Source organism: Athene noctua, chromosome 4, assembly GCF_965140245.1.
Source record: "Athene noctua chromosome 4, bAthNoc1.hap1.1, whole genome shotgun sequence".
Lineage (NCBI taxonomy): Eukaryota > Metazoa > Chordata > Aves > Strigiformes > Strigidae > Athene > Athene noctua.
The window spans coordinates 60690132-60708976 of NC_134040.1; the positions used below are offsets into that span (position 1 = coordinate 60690132).

Here is an 18845-nt window from a genome sequence, read left to right on the forward strand (position 1 = left end):
ACTGTCTTGTGTCAGCTCTGCAAGCAACCCCAGAGGCAGATGCTTTTTAAGAGTCTTCCTGGAAGCAGAAGTACATGAGATTTATCAGTGCCATCCTAAAAAGTGATGCTACTTTGTTATGGAGACTCAGATGTGATGTCAGTTCCTGCTGTATTGTATCATACCAAATAAGGTCTTTCTCTTTCATCAGCCCCATCCCCCATCTTACATTACTGCAGTGGCAGAGGTTGGAGACCGAAAGGATGAGATAAACCAGCCATTCTGTCCCACCTCGGTGAAGAGTACCTGCTTGGCTGGATCTGGGAGGAGGGCAAAGCAAGCCCTCCTTTTCACCCCTGTTTTCTTCCTTCCTCACATTTGTTTCACCACCTCCCCTGAAAAGCCCCCAGCTGACTAACCCATGCACTTCCCAGTCTCCTCTGAAAGTAAATCTCAGGCCATCTTGCACTAAGCCTCATGGCCACATGGCTGGCTAAAGGACCTCCTTGTCCCTCAGGCTACAGTGGGGCAGTAGGTCACCCCCCCACATTCCTTGGCACACCCTGGGTGTCACAGCCTGCAGTGGGGCACCCCCTCCCCCAGCATATGAAGCCTCCCTGTCTCTGCACAGGGGGAGGATTTGGTCTTGCTTGTAGAGGAGATGCACCTGTGAGCCATCACCACGCTCTTTCGCTTCACTTCCAGATGTTGCTTTAGCAAGACTGTGAGCTACAAACATCTCGACTGAACCAGTGCCACCCCAGGATGTGTTTAGCTGCTTCCAGCAGGCCATTTCTGCCCCCAGCTCCTCTGTCTTAGTAAGGCATTGTAAGGTGAGAACAGCCTTCACCTCCAGTGGTAGAAATGTCTCCTTTGTGGCCTTGAGGTAAAAGAGAAGCTGAGCACCGTGGATGTCAATCATCACCCAGCAGCGGGGAAACAACAGGTCCATGCCAATGCTCCTCACTCGGCTCGTCTCACTGCACCTTGTGGAAGTCCCCACAGGAACTCTTCATGTGTTGTGTGTGAGTATGTGTGCATGTGGGAGGGAGGAGATTAGTAGGAAACCCTGCAGACTGCTACTGCTTCTTCCCAATTTGTATTTATTTATGCTGCTTCCCTGGTGCAGGCTGTGACATGCTCCTGAATTCAAGGGACTGAAGCAGAGGACACCAGCTGATCCTTTTGCTGCGTTTGGTAAACAAGGAGCTTGTCAGGCTTTCTGTGCTTTTTTGAAGAAAAAATGGACACTACCTGTGTGCAAAACCAACTCTGGCTAGAGACACAGCAGAGGTACGGATCCTGCTTTGGAAATGCAATGTTGACACTTCACTCACAAGGAGCAGTTGAAGTTGGTCTGAAATCTGGAGAAGATCAATTGTCTTCTTCCACTCTCGGGACACAGGAAATGTATTTCTTCCTTGAAATAAAGTTATTTTAAAAAAGGGCTTCTCAAACAGTAGGATATCAGAGGCCAGATCTCCCGCTGAGGTAAATCAGCATATCACTGTAGTAGTGTCAATTACAGAACGAGGGTGTAACCGCCATGTGGAGAAATAGTGCACATACATTTCCACAAGCATAGACATATATACACCTATATACACGCCTGTAACGCATATTTGGTATGTTCTTCAAATGTCTTAAAAACAGGAGGCCTGAGCCTCACCTCAGCTACGGCTGGAGTAAATCAGCAGTGACTTCCTTGAAGTCAGATCACATCAATGAAAGAAGTGTTGTGCCCACCAAAGTCCACTACACGCAGAGGTTGCAGGATCAGCCCCTAATGTATGCTTCGCGCCATGCTGGCATATGTACTGGGGTCAAAGTATTACTGTTGCTGCACATTTTCCAGAGTCCAAACTATAAGGCTCATATCTTTATATGACCTAATAAAACTAGTGAGATTTCCTCACATCTCCTGAGGTCAACAAAATGTTTTTGTCTTCTCTTCACAAGCAACAGTGTGAAGATCTCAGTTTTCAATTCAAACTTCCAGCTATGTGCACTAAGTACCCAAGTCCATCTCTGGCCTTCAGCTGGTCCCTAGGTGCCCCAGCTCCCACTGCATGGTGAATAAGACACCCACCCCCTGTTTCTGCCATGGGGGACAGGGAGGAGGGAGATGCCCAGCTAAGCCACTGGCTAAAGGTGAGTTGTGCGTGTCACTTGCATCCTAAGCCTTGCCCCAAGAGTGCTGCAGTCAGACCTGGTCCACAGAGTGATGTCTGTGTCCCCACCCGAGCCTCCATAGAGTATCTTTTTTCCTCTCTCCATGCTCTGCCTCTTGACCTGCAGTGCTGTTTATACAAAATGCTTTGATATGCAGTTTTAAGCTATGGCATGTTGAGTTTGTTGTTGCTGGGGGGGAACTCATCATTTGAATGACCATCTTGAATAGTCATGTTTTGGCTCTATCAAAATACTGAAGTTCAGTTAGACAGCTCTTTCTCAATATTTGCAATTGCTCAGGTCTTCATTTTGCTTTGTCACCACTTGGCACTTGGCAGACTTCTGAAAACATTGCTTTACTCTGTATTGGTGTCTGAGGACACAGGGGTCTGGATTACCAGTACTGCCGCTTGGAAAGTGCAATATGAGAAAAACAGATTTATAAATCAAAACACGTAAGCAGTTTCTTCGTTCTAAGAAAAAGCACATCTGTCTTTGTTAGATGGCTTTTTGCTTTTTTTTAAAAAAAAACAAGCAAGCAAGTGGGCTTCTGTCTGTAAATGATCTGCAGTCTTTTAATGGCCAAAAGAAAACAAAGGTTTCCTCATAGGGACAATGGCACATTTAGACTTGTGTGATGCTGGTGTGTAAAGCTAAGTATTAATAGTAACACGAGCGAGGTTTTAAATAGACGCTAGCAAAAGCAAATGCAAATCTAGCTATTTTTAAAGTAATGCAGGGAATAGCAATCCAAATCAAATATTACAGCAAATATTAAATACTAACAGCAGTTAAAGGTCAGTGTCTTACTATAGTGGCATCACACAGTTTGGTGGCTTTAACATAGCTGTAGTAAACCTGAAACCAGCACTAAAACTGAAAGAGTGTGTATATCTGGAACCAGTGAAACTTGAGATAAACACTGATGGAGATGAGAAGGGTATTATGGTAGCACACACTCGTATGTTTGCTAACTTTGTGTCCCTCGTTAACCAGGGGTGAACAGATATCTACATATTTAGGCTGCCCAAAATATATTTTTCTCATATAATATAATCCCAGTCTCCAGAACTGACTCCTGTACTAGGGCAGCATTCTTCCATGAAGTTATCTGAAGGAGAAAGAATGTTGCCCTTTGTTAACTACTGACACTCAAGTTTAAAAAGCTAATTGGTGGTGGCCTTTAAAAATATGAAGCTTGAAGGCACGTATCCCCTTTTTAGGGGGCAGAGGGAACACAGCATTGCTGGGGGACCTTGGGAGCTAGAAATCTGCTCAGAGGAATGTCACCACTTAAAAATACTTCGCTAGCCCCTGCGTGAACTCAGCAGTGTCATCAAAACCATCGGATAAAAATAAGGTTTTCTTACTTTTCACTCCTCTTAATCCCATGGAGCCCTGGCAGCCACGGGAGGAGGGAAGCGCAGCTTTCCTCATTCTGAGCAGAGGCATTAAGCACACCCGTTGAGCCTGCCGGCACGTACTCAAGCTGATTTCAATGCAGTCGGCTCCCTGTGTCCCTGCCTGCCTGGGCCGGGCCTAAAGGCCCCTAAAACCTGGCTGCAGCACCCATTTCCACCCTTGCTCGCCCTGCCGCCATGCCAGGGCGACCAGCAGCACCCCCTCACAGCCAACCTCGGCTTGTCGGCGTCTGTTATAATCAACGACACTACAACACAAAACCCACCCAAACCATGACTGATTTTCAAAGTGTGCTTGCTACGCCTGCAGCTTTCTGTTTTTATTGGACTGGAAGCTGGCACAGGTGGGAGCAGAGCTGGCTCAGAACACAGCTCTTGGGGCGGAGCCCGGGCGCTCAGCGGGACTCGGCCGACAGCCGCTCCCTGCTCGCCCGGGTCGGGTCGGGTCCCAGCTCCCCTCAGGCCAGCCAGGCGACTATGGCCGTGTGGCGCCCACCGCGCCGGAGCGCTGCCCGCCAGCGGCGCGTGACCGCCGCCCATTGCCCGCCGGGATTTGAAGTCGTGGCGGGCGGGGAGGCGCGCGCGTGCGTGCGTGCGTGCGTGCGTGCGTGCGGGGGGGCGGCGGTTACTCCGCCTCCCATCAGCCGCCCGCCCACCCCCGGCCCTGCGCGTGGGGCGGCTCGCGGGTACGTTGCGCACCCCCCCGCGTCCGTTACCCCGGGGCGGGGGGGAGCTGGGGCCGGGCCTGGGGCCGGGCCTGGGCTTTCCTCGGGGGGGTGCGGGGTGAATGGCGGCCTCCCAGCGGCCGGGGAGCGTGAGCTCCCCTCCCCGCGCCCAGCTGCCGCCTGCGGGGATGGGGGTGACGGCACCCCCGGGCCCTTGTGGGTGGGGGTGGTCGGTCTTGTCGAGTTATGAGGTACTTCGGGGCGTCAGCAAAAATAACGCGTATGCTTCTGTATATGCAACGTGTGTATACGTAGATACGCGTGTATATGTAGATGTATGTGTGTCTGTGTACACACACGGATGAACGTACAGAACTCGCCATCAGCGGCGTGTGCGCGCTGTGGTGGTTGTGAGGCCGCGTCGTTTGGCACCCACCGCTGTCTCGACGCCCTGGGCCTTACCTCTTAACACCCCCAGATAGGGAAATTGGGGTGTGTTAGCTAAAACACTTCTGGTTTTCTGGTGTTTAATATGTTTTCCAGCTCTTCCTTTACTGAAGAAGCCAGGGGATTGTTTTCTCTGTATATTTGCTCTGTAGGTGTGGTGTCATACACTGAAGAATTTATCTTTGGAAAACTATGCGGCTGTTGAGCACAGGGGAGCTACTAGTGTGAAAAAATAATACTTTTTGTTGAAAAGGAGAGGGTATAATTGTAACTGATTTGAACATGGAATGTTTTGCTGAGTAACAGTTCAGTCTTCCCCTTACTTGCTGTGTTGTCTGCTGACAGTGGCCAGTGTCTGGTTCTCAGAAGAAATAAAAATTAATATTGAAGGGGTATTGTTTGTTCACACTAACAGCCACCCCACCCCCCCCCACCTCCCCGCTTTAGTCTCTTTAAAATGATATTTCTCTAACATGCTGCCATAGTTACATTGCAATAGTTTGTGTACACATAATAGTACTGCTAATGTTTTTTTCTTATACATCTAATCCAGTAGGGAACTATTTTTATGCAGTTGCGTTTTCACAAAGTTTTAAACTATTGAATAGCTGCAAATTGAACAGACAGATTTAGACATGATCTGAATCTAGGTTATAATCTCTCTAGTGTTTTATATGTTAATGTTTGCAGAAGCACTAACCTAGCTTTAAACAAAAAAAGACCATCTCTTATTTATTATTTTTTCAGGTTTATGAGAGGTGTAGAGAGGCATTTGTTCTAACTGAACAACTTCTTAATAACACACTATTCTGTTTCTTACAGAATTGTTAAGGGAAAAGCTTGCTTTTAATGAAGTATTTATCACGTGTTGAGAAACAAGTCAGTAAACCCAGCCAAAAACTAATGTCGTTGGAAACGCCAACAGAAAGTCCAGAGGTGCCAACAGAAAATACCATGTCACCTGAAGTTCCCGATGTGGAAGGAAAGGTGAAGTCAAGTGCCAATCCAGTAGAGAGAAAGGAGGCAGGCTCAGACAGGGAAGGATGCCTTGAGCCCATGTCCAAGAGGCAAAGGAAGAAGCTATTGAAGCAGAAACAGTGGGAAGAACAGAAAGATCTGCGGAGGTATGGTTTGCAAAAAATGCCCTAGGATCATGGATAGTATTTAGTGCTAATAATAATGATGCATCAGCAGAATTTGCATGTAGATCACTTTAGCAAACCAAGGCAGTTGAACCGGTTTTCTCCCACACCAGGTTTAAAGCAGTAGTCACTGGCTACTCCATCTGCATATGAAGAAGCTATAAAGGTAAGCATCTTCTCTTCATACCAGAAGTGTTCCTCAACTTGAAGAGGATATCAAGAGGGGTTCAAAGTTGCATGTTTTTGGTTTGTCAGAAGGGAGAAATAACGTGTGGCCTTGTTCCATTCTGAATGGGTTGTGCACTCCCTCTTTCCCTGGTACTATCAGACTTAGTGGATCTTACAAAGACAGTGAAAAAAAAATTTCTTTTGACACATGAAATGCTGTCCTACAAATTACATTGACTTCTAATCTGTTAAAGTAGTTTTAGAAGATGATGAGCTTCTGTTTTATTCTGTTGAGAGAAAGCATATCTGTATATGGGCTGATCATGGTTTGTTCTTGTCCTGCTGGATGTGAAGTGTTCCTTCCCAAGACAGCGTCTGTTAAGTTGCTGTCTCCAAAATGGGATCTCCCAACTGCCTGCTTCCGTCAGCCGAGCAGGGAGAAGAAACAATTGCTTTAGTAGCCTTTTGAAAAACTGTTCAGTGAAACAGGAGGTCCATTGCCTTCCACATTCTGATTCTGATACTGTAATTTTGGCAATCTTCTTGATTGTTTCTGTTATGAGACCTGACTCAGATCACCCTTAAATCCATGAGATTCCCACTATTGACTTCACTGAATTTGTGTCGGATGTCTTTGTGGGCACATACAGAACTTCACAAAGGCAGGATGTGTGTTTCATGCTGGTTTCAGCCTAGCACAAATGCAAGCCACTGGATGTTTAAACTATCACAATCCCAGGACAACCACCTTGATTGTAGAAGTATGCATTGATGTGTATAACACATACCTCAGCAGATTTGGCAGCGCTTTTTGAAGATTTATTTGGTTTTTTGTTTATTTAGGCAGAAACGAAAAGAAAAACGCCAGAAGAGAAAGCTAGAACGTCAGTCAAAGTTGGACTCCAGTAATGAAGGGGATGACCGAAAGCGTATGCGAAGGGAAGTTGTTCCTAGTACGCTTCGCCTCATTGTGGACTGCAGCTTTGATGACCTGATGGTGCTAAAGGTAGAAGAAACTTACTCATCACATACAAATGTTCAAAGTTTCTCCAGTGAGATGATTGATGCAGTGTCAGAGCACAAAAGCAAGAGAACAACTTGCAGAGGACAGTTAGCATGTTTCAGATTGTGATGACTCCCAGACCTGTTTATGTTAGTTGCTGAATTTTTTAGGGTTTGGAATGTACCTTTATATAAGCTTGCCAAAGATTTTGCTTGCCTTCATGGAGATACGGTAAGTTGGTTTGATTCCGGAAAGAGGAATATAGAAACAGTTTGTGTACCATGTTCATCATGAAGTTAGGTGTAGTTCTGCCTCAAAATGGTGTTGCTGGAGGGCTGCAAATGCCACATATAGTTACTTTCTTTTTCAAAGCGGACCTGAAGCTCCCAACTGTGATAGTAAGTTTCCATGGAAATAAGAATTTTGAGCATTCTGAAGATACTGAGCTTTTTCTCTGTCACACGAGAGGCAGCTAGGACAGGAAAACACCATTCAGCCTGTCTCTAAAGTTTCAGAATGGATGAAAGAATGGGTGAGATGATTGCAGGATAGGTAAGTATGAGGAAGATCAGCCTAATACCCAAATCACTGGTCAAGAGGCTTGTTGTGGTGTTTTGAAATCCAAACAGCTTTAACTCTCCTATGAAAGTATGTTGATCTGCAGCCTCCTGTAAGAGTGCAGCCTTTAGTTTCCGAGGCAGATCTCTCCCCTCCCTGTTACCCTGAACCTTTCTGCTGCTGCCAAGGATTTCACTGCCTTGCAAGACTTCTTGAATTCAAGCTTTTGCAAAGCCCATCTGGCTACTTGAGTGTGTTGCAGAGCATGTGTCATACTAATGGAGGCCAGTGCCACTCACCACTAAATTTTGGGGAAGCTCCAGTTGGTGTTTTGGAGCTTGGTTACCTGAGGGGCCCTTCAGCAGTGCCCCAGAAGAGCCCAGAGGACCCCCTTGATAGTTTTGGAGGTGCTGACTGGGTGTTTCCTGCTGAGCTTCATCCTTTGTAAAACTTGTTTTCTTCCTTGGTCAGACAGCCCCTGTTAGGCCCGATGTAAGAACTGGCACTTCTGCTGGTGTTTATGAAGGGTGAAGTGTTGTGAGGTGGCTGTGGCCTTTAGCAATAGAGTTAATTACGTGCTTTCTCTAGTGTCTGTAAAAACTTGCATTGCAATATTGTAGTGAAGCTAGTTTACTTGAAATCCTCTGCAGATAACAAAACATTCTCTAAGCACTGCATGAATCATAGCAATGTAATGATGCTTCATTTTAAAATGGGTATCAGTTATATTTACAAAACCCCGCTTTTGAGGCATTGAGAATAAAGCTATGTAATGTATCTTGCAAAAAACGTAATTGGCTAAAAATTAAGTCTGCTGCATTTTAAGTAGTACTAGTTAACTGTTGTCCAAATTGTCAGGTCAATGGAGCCAGCCACTAAATTATTTGCATTGTTCTGGGGTTCTTCAGGTTAATTATGCATATTTAATTTTTTTAAACTGTATTCTCAGGGTTTTTCCATGGATGAAAGACTGAGTATTGTCACAGTGATAAATCTGCTTGATTCCTCAGAATAATTTTGAGTGTGTTACTACATGTAATTATATCCCAATGATTTTTGTTTTATTTACTAGAATAATGCAAATGAAGTACATGCACAGGTGTCTAAATACACTTTTGTGGAAGATGTGTATGTTTCCTTGTCAGCATAATCCTTTCACAATGGCTGTTTTTTCTCTCAGGGTCTGATGTCCACACTCTCTCAGTAGTCATTTTTGCCAGTTAAAAGCTTCCTTTTCCCTCTCTTTAGCTTCTGACTGGCTCATGGTAAAGCATTTTGTGGTGGTCTGTCTGAAGGACTATGTAAAAAAAAATTGTGTTGTATACAGGATGTTAAGAAGCTTCACAAGCAAATTCAGAGATGCTACGCAGAAAACCGCAAAGCTTTTCATCCTGTACAGGTATGTTTAAATAAACTGAGCACTGACTGTGTTGCCATGTACAGAGCATATGAGAAAGGCAGTAGTGGCCCAAGTGGTGAGAACTGTAGTAGGAAAAGAATATTTAAGCTGACTATTTTTAATAAGAAAATTACTTCTGTCGTAATAGATCATTTTCAATCCATGTGTTACAAAGCTTCCCATATATCTGAAAAGTCCATGCATGCAGATGAAGTCTGTCGGATACTGGCGTGCCACTAAGATACTGTTGATACTCAGTTTTATCTATGACAGATTTAAAAAAAAAAAAAGTGACTGTAAGTGCATATTTGTTTTAAATGTGACACTAACCATATACATATGGTCTTGGTACGCTTTCAACTAAAAATAGTTAAGTTTTAGATAGTAGTGAAGGGTAGAAAAAGTCTTGTACAGAGAGGAGACATTGGCTTATTGACATTTCATTATTTTGACAATTCAATATTTTATACCTCTTGTTTGTTCTTTTTGAAGTTTTACTTGACCAGCCATGGGGGACAGTTGAAGAGCAACATGAATGAGAATGACAAAGGATGGGTGAACTGGAAGGTGAATAATTGACTATTTCTGTAAAAAGAGAAAAAAGAAATCTTGATTATAGTTGCTAACTAGGTTGTTAGTTGTGAAGGTTCTGTGCTTTTTCCGGGTGGGTTTTTCTAAGATGTCAGAGCAATAGTATATTAGAAATACTGTGGCTCTTTGTGCTTTTAATTAATTTAACTTAAATAAGCCAAAGACCATTTGTCTTGAATCTAGATTGGATTTTTGCTTGAGAACCTCCACACACATCTGTTTTCACCGAGTTTTGTTGAACAGATTCCATTCTCTGATAGACTAAGCAAGACTAGTTGATTTAAGTCATTCTGACAGTCATCTGTCCTGACAGTGCTCTTTTTTTCTTGACGAAAATAAGACTTTAAAGTCATGATGTGATTCTCTTGTGTGCACCCTCACTTCCATTATGTTGCCTCTTAACACTGAAGTGTTCTTTAGAGAAGTAGCTTGTCTTAGAGTCACCTTCAAATGAAGAGCACTTTCCATAAATTCTACTTTCAGCATGTCTTGTGCGATAGGTGCTTTGCAAAAGCATAGCATAGATCTCGCTTACCAAAAAAGTGATGATAACTAGCATTTACTTCTGGTTTCACTTTCTTTAGAAAGGTGAAAATTATTTGGATCCCTAGGAGAAATAGGTAACATTTGAAGGGAATCACAAGAACTTAAGGATTTGTAAAGGCCTTTTGGGTTTTCAGAAAATTTCCCAATGATTTTTGCAAGTCAGTGCTGTAGGGACTGCGGATTGTTTAAGCAGAAATAAATCTGTACTGTGCTACGTACTTAATCGTGAATGAGGGATGTGGAATGAGTGCACGCTATTGGATTTCTTTTTGCTGGTTCCATCTTGGGCCTGTAAAGCTTGCCCAGCAATTCATCAGTTGAATGTAACTTGTTTTAACTACCTTTTTTTTGAGGATATCCAAATTAGGACAGAGCACTATAGTGAGCTAATAAAGAAAGAAGACCTAGTATATCTTACCTCAGATTCCCCAGACGTTCTCCGTGAGCTTGATGAGAAGAAAGCCTATGTGATTGGAGGACTGGTGGATCACAATCACCACAAGGTAAACTGTGGGTCCATTTCTTTACAGCTCTTGGGGTTTTTTGGCACCTTATTTGATATTAATGCTGTTCGTATGTAAACTGACAAAAATAAATAACTAGAAAAATTTCAAAAAAGTCTTATTTCAAAAAAAATTGTGAAGAAGTGGGGAAAAAAAAAAACTTGTGGTGGTAGCCATGGCTTGTGTTCCAGAGTGCAGACATGCTGAGCTTTTTAGGATTTTATCTTTTCATTTTAAATATAGGAATGGAATTAGTAACACTGCTCAGCTTACTGAGGGCCATATTTTCAGACAGAAGGGTTTGGTTTCTGTTCATGCACTCTGTGTGTGTGCTTGTATGTGCACGTGCATGAAGAACAGTGCTTGAATCTTGGATGTCCTTTTTTTAATAAGTTTGCTTGTCAGGAGAACTTGGTTAAGTAACACACATGCCTCAGAGATCTGGTTCCATACCTGCATGTGGGATCATGCTGTGCGGACCTGGAATGTCGTAGAGAATGTAGCTAGGAAATTAAAGCAGAGTTACTGCTTTTTTTCAAAGACACTCCTATGTAATTTCTGGTGACATGTTTAATATTTCAATGTGATGCTAAAAAAAGGGATGGATCATTACCAAATGATACTTCAGCAGTTAGTCCACTATTAAAGGCAAGGAGGGAACTAATACAGATCCTTTACGTAGTCATTATGGTATAAAGTGTTTACACAATTTTAAAATTTCTTTGTTCTTTACTCTTCCTTTGAAAAAATACCTAGTTACTGCAATATGAGAACTTTGTACTCAAGGGTAAACTCACCTTTAAAACAGGCTGTGGTTAACACGTTCTAGAGCTGCAGCTGCATGAACAAGTTTTATTTACGATCCTTTTGAACATACATCACAGTATAACATATGTTGGAAGTAGTAAGTTTTCCAAAGGTAGTCCTTGAAGCAGGTACTGTCTAACTGGTGTTATGTTTCTTTTTGTAAGTATCTTCTAGAACAAAATCGTGGCAGAACTGGCAAAAACTCTTGCCAGAAAATTATACTTGTAGTAATCTGTATGGCCTGATCTGAAATGATACTTCTCAGTCCAGTTGTTTTGGTGTCTTTTCCACAGGGAATTACTTACAAAAAAGCTGTAGAGCAGGGAATTGGTCATGCACAGCTCCCGCTAGGAAACTTTGTCAAGATGAACAGTCGGAAAGTGTTAGCTGTCAATCATGGTAAGTTTTAAATCCTAAAATAATGAAATAATTATGGAATACACCTGCAATATTCAGAATTTGAACCCCAAAATGTGCACTGTAGTGCAGATACAACTTATTACTATGTTATCTCTTGAATCTAGTTGCCTTTGAGATACAGTAATTGCCCTGACCTTTAAATATTTTAGGTTAAATATAAAGGATGGTGTATTCACAACTTAGAAGTGCACTGCCTATTCTGTTGACTTGTCCCATGAGTAATTTTGGCATTCTTACCATCCTGGTCTTGTTTCCAGGCTTCATCTATAAGTGAGTAGAATGTTGGAAACTATCCTATGTATTTTGTCTCAGGGGAGAATAAATGTTTGTGATGTTTTCACCTCTGTGGACAGATTTGTTCAGCAGTAACTGCTTAGGTAGCTGTAGACTTGCCTCATTTGGTATCAGTACTCCATCTGCTGAGCTTCATAACTGCATTTTTACCTGGTTCTGATTGAAGCATACAGTTGCTTACTTAACCAAGACTTGAATCCCACTCCTTTTAAACTTCCCGTTTTAATATTAGATTATCTTTCAATGTTATTAAACAAAAATACATGCAAAATTGAGCCTACTCAGACCTTTGTGGAAGTTTTTGACATGGTGTTCGAGTCTTTATTTTGCCCTACTTCAGGTTCTTTTATCTTACCTTGTTTTATTTCCAGTTTATTTTATTATATAACACATTGCTCCATGAAAACTGTATTTTCTTAAAATGCCATTGATTGATGAGGTGTATGTTTGCATAATAAAAATCATTTAAACGTGGAGGAGAGTATAGTATATTACTGGTATTAAAAATTATCAAACCCTATGTATTTGTAAGATTTTTTCATGTTTCTAAAACTTGGATCTTTAAATGTTGCTTTATATTGACAAGAATAGGACTTTATGTGTTACTCATCAAAAGTTATGATAGCTGTAGCTTTCTACTGGAGTTTTTCTGCAGTAATCTTACACTGACCTCTAGTGTCAATATTCCTGGAGGCTCTTCTACATGTTTGAGCACTGGGTATAAATTGGATCACTTAGATGAGGCTTTCGTCTGTCTGCTTTATGGTCTTATGCATGTTTCTTGTGCCAGACGTTTAGACACCTGCTTTCATTGCAGTTTCTTTGGCATGATTTCATTTTGCATGAGCATGTCTTTCCTTGCCCTTCTAAAACATTTTTAAATTGCAGCTGAAAGGCTCTTAACTCACAGAGCCTTTTTAAGGTAAAGATTATACTATATATATTGCAGCCCATCATAGATTATACTACAGTAGTATTTTGCTTAAGATTTTAGGGCAGGAAAATAAACACAACTACCACCACCAAAAGTAGAGGTACCTTTAGCAGTAGTAGTTAAGGCTGTGGTGTATATTGTAACCCTAGTATCTTACAACCCAGATCCAAAAAGACAGCTTTCAAGTGAGTAAAGCATGAGTAAGGTGGACAGAGTCAAGCTGCCTCTCAAATCTCATATTATAAATTTTGTGTAGGCAAGAAGGATATTTGCACTGAGGTTTTTGTATTTTGCTGTGAGTACACCCACCTCACTGCATTGTGTAACTGTGTAATTGTTCTTTTGGTTTGCTTATTCTGGCCTCTGGGTTCCCACACTCAGTACAGAAGTTGAAGCTTGCAGAGTACAGTACAGGGCTCGTCAGTTGAGACTGTGGGACCTGCCTAGTCCCTCTCTTTTTGATAGGTGTGAGCTTGAAAAGTCCTGTAGAAGAATAAACTCTTTCTGAACTGCTTGGTCAGGCTTTGAAGGGCTTTAATTAAATGGGCCCTCTGGTGGTGGGAGATCAACGGCATTGTTAACAGGGGAATTCACTTGTTGCTTTTTAGTTATTTATAATCCTTTTCTCTTGGGGTCAGTGCCCCAAGTATTTCCACAGGCAATTCAGTGCCTTCATTGACATGTTAAAATGTCATGAGGAACACGCATCCACGTGAAATATTTAATGCTAGAATCATAGTATCAGAATAATTTTGTTTGGAAGAGACTTTTAAAATCATTGAGTCCAACCATTAACATAGCACTAAACCATGTCCCTAAGCACCACATCTACACATCTTTTAAATACCTCCAGGAATGATGACTTCACCACATCCCTGGGCAGCCTGTTCCAATGCTTGACAACCCTTTCAGTGAAGAAATGCTTCATAACATCCAGTCTAAACCTCCTCTGGCACAACTTGAAGCCATTTCCTCTTGTTCTATCGCTTGTTTCTTGGGAGAAGAGACCAACATCCACCTCACTACAATCTCCTTTCAGGTAGCTGTAGAGGGCGATGAGGTCTCCCTTCAGCCTCCTCTTCTCCAGACTAAACACCCCCAGTTCCCTCAGCCGCTCCTCACAAGACTTGTTCTCTAGACCCTTCACCAGCTTCATTGCTCTTCTTTGGACAGACTCAAGCACCTCAAGGTCTTTCATGTAGTAAGGGGCCCAAAACTGAACACAGTATGAGGTGTGGCCTCACCAGTGATGAGTACAGGGGGATGACCACTTCCCCAGTCCTGCTGGCCACACTAGAAAACTAACACAGTATAAGATGAGACTTATTTTTTTTTAAACTCCATATGGAATTCTAAAACTTGGAAGATTTGAGATCTGTGTAAAACACTGTATTGCCAAACAGAGCTGTAAGTGTAGCTGAGAGAGTTTGTTACCTTCTGTTCAGGTTCGTATCCCAAGGTTAATGCTTTATAATGTGTGTTACAGGACCATATTGCTTCATTCCAGTCTGCAGTGATGTCTACCAACTGTTCCCACTGCCTTTTTCTGTCCTTGCATAATATTTTTGTTGCTATTGCAGCCCATCATAGAAGCCTCTGTTCTCATGTGGAAGCCACTCTCTTTCCATCAGTTCTGGTTTTACTAAGCAGATAAAGGACGTTCCAAAGCAAGGGAGAAGAAACATGCTCCTTATACTATTGTCTCTTTAAGACAGCATTTTTGCCACAGATGCTTCCTGCAGTAGCTTACAGTGATACTAATATAGTCCTTTGAGAGCTCATACCTTCACAGTACGTTTCAGGAGAATAACCTGCTTAGTAAAATGGCCAGCTCTTCAATATCAGTATCACAGAGAGCAGCTGGCTGTCCCGTAAACCTGGATCCAGAAAACCTCTAGTAAATGTGACACTTTTCTGTAACATGACTCTCAGTGAGTATGAGATCCATGCTGCTCCTCCCTTTCTGAACGCCTGCCTAACTCTCTGTAAGGTTTTTTTTCCCTCCACAGCTCCTTTGATCCTTTCTCATATGCTGTCACTTGGCATCGAGAATGCTTGTACTGGGTGCATTCTTTGAAGTCCGCATTCTCCAGTGGTGTTAGCACTATTCCTGTAGCCCCAAGCTTGAAGAGCCACCTCTCTGTCCCAGATTTGTCATCCAAGTCTGGATTACTCACCAGCCGTAGGGTCTCCTTCTGCCTTCCCTGCTGCTGCTGAGCCACAATCTGTGTTGAGAGATTTTTTTGGATACCCTGGGATTTTTCTAAGTAAGAATTTGCTGATTAATTTTGTATATAATGCATTTGGAGCTATTATCAATCAGGGAAGGTTTTGGGAGCTGAAACAGGAGGAGTAGGAGGGTGACTGTATGGTTAGCATAATAGAAACAGCAACAAAGGATCACAGAATTGGAGGCTATTAAGGATTTTTGCCATAAGATGATGTGGAAATGAAAGATAAAGCTAATTATAGTAGGTTTTAGGAAGACTTTGGACTATCCATATGTTAGGGAGGGGACAAAGTGCATCCACAGCAGTGTTTCTGTCAAACATGGGAAAGCATTAGTGCCTGTATCGTAGGCACTGGTGAGACCTGAAGTACTGGGAGCACATTTCTCTCTGTCCCTGAGAGTTAAGTCAGACTGGAGCTGCTGCAAGAAAGCACTGCTGTAGTAACTGTCTTGCAAGTGGAGACTGAATGTGCTTGGCTTTAGACTGCAGCAGTAGCAGAATTACCTTGTCTGCTTTTGCCGGTACTTCATCAGCTTTACTCGGAAGACGCCACAACTGAATGCATGTAAGCCTCTGTGAAGATGGATATGGGGGTGTGTTCCTATCAGCAGTTCATTTGTCTCTCTGTAAAAGAGCTGATGGTCTTTCTTGATGTTGCAGTGTTTGAGATCATCCTTGCATACCTGGAGAAGAGAGACTGGAAAGAGGCCTTTTTCAGTGTCTTGCCACAGCGGAAAGGGGCTGTTCCTTTGGGAGAAACCAATGATTTGTCCAAACATGCTCTGTCTGGAAAAGAAGATGAAGACAACGACTTGGACAGCAACTAGTCTTCAGAATGAGATGATGGGAAAGATGAGACATGCAGTTCATAGGATAAAACTGGGATGCAAAGTAGCTGCACTCCAAAGACCATCTGCTGCCCTCGTGATACTGAATTGTCTTAACGCTCAGTAGTTCCACAGTTGGCCGAGTTATTTCTGGACAGGAGGGGTAAAGATAAATGTAGTTTTTTACCCTGAAACTTCAATATTAATAGCGCTTTTTTTAAAAAAAATAAATTAATGACAAATGCAGAATTAATTTTGTTTCCCAAGGAAGCTATTTATTTTTTTAATATTATTTTTTTATACATACCAAATTGGGTGTATTACCCAAGAGCATTACTAGTTACTATTTTAATGTATACATTCTTCTTCATTTCTGCTCTAAGTTTTCTTAAAAGCAGCGAATGACAAGTGTTCCTGTGACCTCAAAACCTGTACCACTAGTGCCTGTTGCAAAGTGTACATGAGCACTCAAAACAAACAAACAAAAGTTCTAATTTTCCTGAGCATCTCAAGAAACAATAACGAGCAACTGAACCGCCTTTATCAGTTGAGCCACACTGATTTATGTACCGTGTTTAGTTAGCTGGGGTCAGTAAATGAAATATGAGCGTGGGGTTAAGCCAGTGCTTTATCCTTCAGCTTGAGTGGGATGGATGTCTGCACAAGTGCAGATCGTGTGCTTTGGTTGGCACGTGGTGCACGTTGAGTTGAGATGACACGATCACTTTTGATTACTTCTTGATCCTCTTTGCAAAATTTATTGCACAACCTCAGAAGAATACCAGGAGACAGGAACTAATTCTTACAAGTCACTTATTCAGTTTCGGTATGCCTGTTTTATCACATGATGCTGTATGTGTTGTATTGTGTGACAAATATTTTTCTCTGTAAAAGAAAAAATGTCATAGTCTGTCGTAGCTGGATGTTCTGTTTCATCTTATTTCTAATGGACTTAAGTGCTTTTGCAAAGTACTGAAATGGACACCTTGGAAGTGTGGGTTCACTTCACCGCTGTGAGCCTGCCCCATCCCTTTCTTCTGTAGGGGCTAGCCAGGTAGCTGCAGTTTCTGAACAAGTACAGCTTTCACACAGGTCAGCTGAAGAGCGTAAGAACACGTCATCATAACTCTGCTGAGCTGGAATCAGAGGGCTGATCCAAGAATGCCCTATTCCTCCCTCTGTTGTTACTGCTTTCAAATGAACGCTAGAAGTGGGATCCCTGCAGGTCCCTATGGTCTGTAAAGGATTGGCAACAATCTGGTTATGACTTTATACACTCAGTGCACTTTTCTCTATACTTTTTAAAATAACCATAGAGAAGTTTCTTCTGATAAAAGTATGGATTCTGGTTTGTTGCTCAAGTAATGTGGGCTTTTTTGTTAGGCTTTACAAAAATGTGATTGCTTTTGTTCCAGAAACTAGATCAGCTTTTTCATAAAAGCATTGCTGGTTTTATTTCTGTAACAAAAAGCGCAGCATAAGTAGATCCACCACGTATTACACTGATTCTCTGATATAAATGTGTAAAGCAGTGAAATTACAAGGAGTTAGATCTATATGGCTGAGGTTCTGCATGTTAATGCGCATAGCACCTATTAAACCTGATCTAAGACTTCAGTCTCTCTAAGCTTTTCCTATGACCCTTTCATACATGTGCCTCATTTACTCAGGCTTGAGAGTGCAAGAGCAGATCACACAGACAAACTGGGGACTTTGGACATGTTCTGAAAGGGTCCAAAAGCATCTTAGGGTGTTGGTTTGTGGCTTACATCTTTACCAGTGAAGCTAGATAAACACACACCCCCATGTGCTTGCGCATATTTTTAAATCAAGCTGTTGCAGATCTGAAGCTTACCTGTCTATGGAGAAATAGAAGAAAAAGATGGTCTGTTATGTTGCTCTTGGCAGGCTCCTAGTGCTAACTCAAGGGTATCTCAGCAGCTTGGTGACTAGGTTGCCTGTTTGTATGTGTTGCTTGTCTCAATCACCTGGTCTTCTTCTCACTGGTGCTTTAGCCAGTAGTTGGCATTGCTGCTGTCTACCTTTTCTCTGTTTGTGCTAAGCTAATCAGGTCATACTAGACTGAAGTTCCTATTGTCTTGGGTTGTCTCTATAGGATGCTGTCTTCAGGATGTGTTAACTGTTGAGATGGAGCAGTAAGCAGGAGTAGACTGGGGTTTCGACAGGCACAGCCCTCTGGCTGCTGCTGCCATCCTCAGCCTTTCAGTACCCTACATGTCTGCAGCCGGCTGGAAAAGGCTGTTCGTGGCCTCATCTCATCATCACCCAATGAGATTTCTAACACTTTTCTAAACCATTTAGATGCTTGGCTGCTCATTGGTGGAATCACCAGCACCAGGTATGATCATACTAAAGTGGTGATTTGCTTTCAGGCAGCAGTCTGCAGCTATGCAGAAGTCCTCAGGGAGAAGTGATGGTTCAAGAAGCCCTGAAGGGCCATTCTTGCAATGAGTTCAATGTGAAGTTATTGATGAAAACGGTTGAATTGGTTGGAGCATGTGAAAATCACCCCAGCATCAGATCAAGTAGAAGAAACTGAAACCTGTGTTTAAGAGAGCAGCTTGTAAAAGCAAGATGGCTTGTGCTTTTTGTGACACCTCCAGTCCCTGCCGTGATGATGCAACTCCTCATGGCAGACCGGGGAGGTAGTCGTCCTGTCTTTCCAGTGTCTTTTTGCAAGTGGCAGTCTTTCCAGAGTCTTTTTGGAGGCTGTAGGC

At 42.6% G+C, this 18845-nt stretch overlaps 1 protein-coding gene across 2 annotated transcripts; it reads left to right on the plus strand.

Annotated features, from left to right (window-relative positions):
• Positions 1-4196: 4196 nt before the first annotated feature.
• TRMT10A (tRNA methyltransferase 10A) lies at positions 4197-16928 on the plus strand. Of its 2 annotated transcripts, none has more exons than XM_074905528.1 (8): positions 4197-4258; positions 5507-5808; positions 6838-7000; positions 8883-8954; positions 9447-9521; positions 10445-10594; positions 11695-11800; positions 15941-16928. In XM_074905528.1, exons 2-8 carry the CDS (start codon positions 5534-5536, stop codon positions 16105-16107), a joined length of 1008 nt encoding a protein of 335 aa, XP_074761629.1. In that variant the 5' UTR covers positions 4197-4258; positions 5507-5533; the 3' UTR covers positions 16108-16928. The 2 variants fall into 2 exon arrangements, with proteins under 2 accessions (XP_074761629.1, XP_074761630.1); XM_074905529.1 differs by having other exon boundaries at positions 14630-16055.
• Positions 16929-18845: the final 1917 nt, after the last annotated feature.

Bases quoted from the DNA above. Each gene is read 5' to 3' on its own strand.
- TRMT10A (XM_074905528.1), top strand. From the start codon at position 5,534: ATGAAGTATTTATCACGTGTTGAGAAACAAGTCAGTAAACCCAGCCAA. The intron at 5,809-6,837 runs GTATGGTTTGCA...TTGTTTATTTAG, and splicing joins GAACAGAAAGATCTGCGGAG to GCAGAAACGAAAAGAAAAAC. The intron at 11,801-15,940 runs GTAAGTTTTAAA...TTGATGTTGCAG, and splicing joins AGTGTTAGCTGTCAATCATG to TGTTTGAGATCATCCTTGCA.